The sequence below is a fragment of the Gossypium raimondii genome, chromosome 4, assembly GCF_025698545.1.
Source record: "Gossypium raimondii isolate GPD5lz chromosome 4, ASM2569854v1, whole genome shotgun sequence".
In the NCBI taxonomy this organism is placed as follows: Eukaryota; Viridiplantae; Streptophyta; class Magnoliopsida; order Malvales; family Malvaceae; genus Gossypium; species Gossypium raimondii.
In genome coordinates this window covers 29280864-29287038 of record NC_068568.1, presented here as the reverse complement: position 1 = coordinate 29287038, position 6175 = coordinate 29280864, and the positions used below count along the sequence as shown (strand labels likewise).

At 31.9% G+C, this 6175-nt stretch overlaps 1 protein-coding gene across 1 annotated transcript; it reads right to left on the bottom strand.

Annotated features, from left to right (window-relative positions):
* Positions 1 to 802: 802 nt before the first annotated feature.
* On the bottom strand, positions 803 to 2564 carry LOC105780707 (thioredoxin-like 3-1, chloroplastic). The gene is made up of 5 exons (XM_012605187.2): positions 2072 to 2564; positions 1901 to 1975; positions 1310 to 1376; positions 1192 to 1209; positions 803 to 1094 (listed from the first exon to the last, which is right to left on the bottom strand). The coding sequence occupies exons 1-5, from the start codon at positions 2377 to 2379 to the stop codon at positions 996 to 998; spliced, it is 567 nt and encodes a 188-aa protein (XP_012460641.1). The 5' UTR covers positions 2380 to 2564; the 3' UTR covers positions 803 to 995.
* Positions 2565 to 6175: the final 3611 nt, after the last annotated feature.

The window sequence follows — 6175 nt, the reverse complement described above, 5'->3', positions numbered from 1 at the left end:
CCATAAGAACACAATAGAAAAAAGGATTTTACTCATCGTTGTTGTAATCCATTTCTTCAGCTTCCCTTTCAAAACCGAATCAAACCAACCCTTCTTTTCTTTCTAAGTCTTCACTTCTTCAACAACACCACCCAAAGTAGTTGTTACACAGTTCGATATTTTCCTTTTTTTCTCTTGGTCTTTCACTATTTATCAAACACATACATTTTTTCAGAAAACAAAAGAAATTCGATTTAGATACTACTAGATCTAGTAGGAAAAAGGAGAAGAAAAAATGAATTAGAAATTAGAAATCTATGGCTCTGCCTCTCAAATACTATAATAAATAAGTCAATTTGAAAATCTGACCAATCGATGGTTGAACATAATGGCGACAGTAGTTAGAGAAAAAAGAGGACAAGAATAAAGATGGAAATAAATTTTAAAAAAGAAATTGTTAACTAATTTTGCTTTTATAAATGTCATCTATGACTTCGTGCTTATGTGACATGCCACATAGGCTATTTCGTTGACATACAGTTTGATTGATGATCAACTCACATTTCCTGTTAAAATTTGGTTGATTTCTAAAAAAAATTAAATGTTGAGGGTATTTTTGAGAATTATGCCATTGTGAAACTTGCTTTGCTTTATGTAACAACATATGTTTGGATTTGGAATGATGTTTATGTTCTGTTTTCACTCATCAGGCCTCTTTAGGAATGCACTTCAGTACATGGGCATATTGAGAAGAATAATTGTGTTTAGAAGATAAAAGAAATGCTGAACCATACATTCGTTCTTGCACACCGACACCGTGTAATTGCCAATATAATTTTCATAAAATCAAATTGCAACATTACCTTAATGCATCAACACTGTTTAATTTGTGGAATTAACTTTACTGTACAAATAAAAAGTTTACGTATGGCTGGTGGTGAGAATACCATCATCAGTTTCTCATGATCATCTTACAATTTTACATCAAAAAAAGTGAAAATAATCCCCAGTATTATTCAGACAAATTTTTTGATCATTTGTCTCACTTCTTCAGTCACAAGCCATGCTTTGTGCCCTCCAATTACTTCTTCTTTCATCTCTCCATCCTTCCATAACTGCAATTATTTTCCCTTTTTTAGATCCTTCCTTTGAAATCTCATTAATCATTATTAATATCAAAGAACTCAGATTTTTGTTTTGCGGTGAACATACCTGAATTGTTGGCATTTTCTGCATACAAAAACAGGAACAATTAAAAAAGAAGTGAAATAATTTTGTTATAATTGAATTAGAAAAAAAACATAGAACACAAAGCAAAGCATTTACATACAGAGATATTTCCCCGCTTCACTAAAGCTTGAGGTACTTTGTTGACATCCACGTAATAGAATTTGATTCTAACATATATTCCATAAGAATTTGTCAATAAAATAACAACACGTGATTAAATCATGACATGAGAAGAGCATTTCAAAGTTGCACCAGTTTTCGACGCCAACTACCAACTTGGAGGTCGATGATATATTAGCTAACGTATGTATGTTCCAACTTTTTAGTTCCTTCTCATATATTTAAATAATTATATCATCTTATTTGAAGATGTATTACAGACATGAATATTTAAAATTTACCAAAAATTCAAATGAGTACAACTCCTACTTAGAATTTTTATTCAAATATCCTTAATATATGGAAATAAATAAATAAATAAAAGTATCTGTTTTGGATACGTTAAATCCTTAAAGGTGTACAGATATAATGCCATCTCCAAAAGCAATCAGTTAATTTAAACAATGTTAATAAGAATTTATTTTTAAAAATTTTAGATGGTGTGGAACCATTTTGCTTTTATAGTAAATGTGTAAAATTCAGCAAAGTGAGTGTATTAAATATCAACACTTTTGAGTAAAGATAACTTTACTTGGTATCGAACTCAGCTGCCAATTTCTCCAACTTTGGCTTCAAATAGATGCATTTCCGGCACCAAGCAGCCATCCTACCAGCAATCACAATTCAAAAAAAATTAAATTGGAGAAAGGCAAGGCTTTACTCTGTTCAACAAGGTAAGAGTTGCAGAGAAGATGAAACGAACCAATCAATGATAATAGGCTGAGAGAGCTGTCGAGCACGGGCCAGAATCTGATCAAGGTGATCAGAGTCGTTGATGGTTTCCATCTCAATCGCACTGGGTCTTGACAAATCAGGCCAAAGAGCCTGTACCCTCCACTCTCTGCTCCTCACGGTTTTATTCTTCCATTTTCTATCCTTCCAATCAGACCCAAAATACCCAGAATTCTTTGGTGAAAACAAACAGCTTCCATTGTTCCAAAGCTGTTGTTGTTGGTATCTTTGATAGATTTCTCGGGACAGAATTTGAGAATTCGCTGCCAAAACTGACATCTTTTCCTTTTATTTTTCAAGATATTTAATTTTATTTCCCAAGATATTTAGACAAAAGGGTATGTGGGAAAGTTGAAGAAAAGCATAATTGGATTGGGTTTGAAAGGGTTTTTTCTTCTCTCTTTATGTACAGTTGGTTTGATTGAGAGGTGGAAGTTGCGTTTTAGATAATGATATTTTGCGTTTTGGCGTTGGATTTGATTTGGAGGATGAGGAGAAGAAAATTACACAAAAATGAAAAAGCTTATCCGAAAAGTGAGGGAACAAAGGGATGGAGAATAGGATGTGTGGTACCACAAGTTTCTTTACTTTTTCAAAAACATTAATTTTAAAATTAAAACACATCGAAGAAAACATAGAAATAAGTTTTACATTTTGAAATTTAATTTTTTAATTTTTAATTTTAGGTTAATTTCAAAATTACATATAAATTTGAGTTTAATATGCAATATACATTAACTTTAATTTTGTATAATTTCATACATATAATTTTAATTTGATTCAATTTTAAAAATTGCTAATACAATTGTTGATATGACATCATTTTACATTTATATAGTGCATACACAAATAGTTTTATTTATCTAATATAAAAATAAATTATGTACTTATTTATTAAATATATACAACTAAAATAAAAGTTCATGTATACATTTGAATCACATCAAAGTTTCATATGTATAATTAAAATTTATGCATCAAATTACAAGTTGGATAAAAGTTCACGTAAAATATTGAAATTATCCTTTTATTTTTAGAACTTTAGTTTCTTTACTTTTCAAATTTTAAAACTTAGATCGACTTGTTAATATCGTAAAAATTCTTTTGCTAAATTCACTACTATGACATTTTGAATAAAAAAATTCACTTAGTAGCTATATAACAAAAAATGATATTGTAATGAACTTATATTTAAAAGTTTATTTTTAACGGTGTTAACAATTGGACTTACATTTTTAAATCTGAATAGTAGAGAGACCAAATTCTTTGAAATAAAATCAATGTGACTAAATTTCAAATGTACAAAGAGTACAAGGACTTGGTTAACACCCTTAACCAAATTGACGATAGTCCATGGTAAGGCGGTGTTACATTCAATGACCGAAGGTATCGTTAATACTTTAAGGAGTATTTTTTTACATTATTTCTATTTGCTAGTCCACTTAAGGAAGGAGAAGTTTCTCCACGTTTCTTCATTGTTTCACCATTTCTACTCATTTCTCTCCGTATCTTTCACCATTTTTCGTCATTTCTTTATAAAATATTCATCATAAAACCTTGATTGAGCCATTTCCCTCAGCATCTCTGTCACCCAATAAGTTAGGGTTTGAATCTTAGAGAGAGAGCTTAATAGGGGTGATAAATGGGTTATTCAAGGTATGGGTTTTGAAGCTTTCATCTCATTTTCGCATAATCTCATATTTATTTCAAGATATTGTTGTTGTTGCGTTATACTAGTGACTATTTAATTACTATGGAATTTATGATCTTTTTGTTATTTTTGTAAGAAATTGAAGAGGAAGAAAATGAAGCTAGCACACGGAAAGAAATGTTAATGGATTGAGGTGAAAAAAACAAAAAGGGTGAGTTTACGTAAACTCGGTGTATAATCCCGCAGAAACAAACAAACAATCAATATACACAGTTCACAGTTGAACAGTCTTGGGCCTAAGCCATTTTCAATATCAGTGACAGTTTGGGCCTTAGCCCATCTCAATACAGTGTCAAAAATGCAGTAGGGCCTCAGCCCATCACAGTATTAGTAGCAGTAACAGTTATGCAGTAGCAAAATCCTACCCATCCAGCTTCTACACACCGTCTCCGTCCAACCCTACACTTCATGTGGGGATATAATCAACCCACCCATCCCTACACTCCAAGTAGTACCGAATGCAGCACAAAATAGTAGTTTGTAACTGAGCTTCCAGTAAATTAGGCTTAAAGCCTTTCAGTATACTTCCTCCAAATAACATCCCCCAACCCAATGCAATGCAACATAACATGGATGATATGCTATTATGCAATTTTCAGTACATATATTCAGTTCAGATATTAACATGCTCAGTACAAATATCATTCGGAGCTTTCTACTTGAGTCATTGTCACTAAATTATTTATATCTTGAGCTACAGAATTCCAAATTAAGATCTTCTTGATGTTTCCAAAACTAGACTTAAATACCTTTCTACCATAAAATTTTTAGAATTTATAGCTTATCAAATAAGTGCAGTAAAATCTTAAAAGTTATCCCTATTCTACTATTTGACACTTCAACCTTTCCTTACTAAAATTATTTATCTCTTAGTAAGAAATTTGGATGATGTTTCTGTTTATTTCTCTTGTAAACAGACTTATTAAGGATTTAAACATATAAATTTAAGCCCCCTAATTATTGTTTTACAATTTTTTTATGATTTTTCAAAGTCAGAATAGGGGAACCCAAAACCATTCTGACATTGTCTCACAAAATTCATTACATCTCATAACTTACAATTTCATTGCTTACACTGTTTCGTCCATGAAAAACTAGACTTAATAAAATTTAATTTCATATTTTATTCAACCTCTAACTCATTTTCCACTATTTTTGATGATTTTTCAAATTTAGACTATTGCTACTGTCCAAAACTATTTTAGTGCAGAATATTGATTTCCAAGTTTATAACACCCTTATTTCCTTTTTCTACATTTTTTGTATAATTTTCTCTTATTTCTCTTATTTCTCGACAGCAAGCAATTTTTGCTTTTCGTCAAATCTCATTTTTTGCATTTTGGGTACACACCTGGTATCGTTTCTGATGCGTAAGCACTCCTAAGCCTCCAGAACCTAAAAATCAACTAACAAATCTCTAGATTAATCATTTAATTCGTTTTTAATCAACCAATTTTGGAAGGAACTCGACTAAAAACCTAACAAAACCCTTACCTCGCTTGAGTAACCACGACTTTACACAATTACAGCGTCGATTCAAAATCACTAGCCCCTTGATTAACTCCTAAACACCAAAAAGGAATCCCCCTTACAGAGATTAACCAAGAACGATTAACAATAGACAAAACCGTTACTTACCGAACACACGCAACCAACAATGAAGAACCAAATCAATTGGAAAATAACGAAAGAAACGGAATGGGAAAATGGAAATTTTGACAGCAACTAAGGGAAAGAATCGGCAGAGGAGGGAAAAAAGAAGAAGAAAACGTCAGAAAAAATTTGGGTAATTGGAGAGAAAATCGAAACTCTACTTTTTTTTCTGCAACAAAAAGATAATCAGATTATTTTCTAATAACTTCTCCCCCATTATCTCCTAAATTCACTCCCTATTAACCCACTAAAACACAACTACTCATAATTTTTCCCCAACACAACTCTTAACCGAAATTGGAGCAAAAATACTATCTCTACGCCATCACAGAGAATTGAACATAGGACCTCCTTCACACTAACACTCCACTTATCCACCAGACCAGCAAGCCCATTCTGTTAATTATTTGCCAACTTTTACTTAAAAGCCTACTGACCAAAGATAGGCTTATTCATAAAAATACGAAAATTTGCCCAAGTCCTGGCTTGAACTTGGGACCTCTCACACACCCAGAAGACTTAAGCACTGAAGCAGATGCACAATTGTGTCACACCTTCGCAAGAACAAAAACAAAAATTCTGGGGCGTTACACCATGAGTCATGCAAGATACAAAACATTCAGCTTATAAAAAGCAACACTTTTGCATAGTCCTTCAAACAAAGTCTTCCTTTAGTCAACAAACATGAAAAGGAAAAGGTAACAGAGTAAG

Bases quoted from the DNA above. Each gene is read 5' to 3' on its own strand.
- LOC105780707 (XM_012605187.2), bottom strand. From the start codon at position 2,379: ATGTCAGTTTTGGCAGCGAATTCTCAAATTCTGTCCCGAGAAATCTAT. The intron at 1,976-2,071 runs GTTCGTTTCATC...GATTGCTGGTAG, and splicing joins CAGCCTATTATCATTGATTG to GATGGCTGCTTGGTGCCGGA. The intron at 1,377-1,900 runs GTAAAGTTATCT...AATATATGTTAG, and splicing joins GCAGCTGAGTTCGATACCAA to AATCAAATTCTATTACGTGG.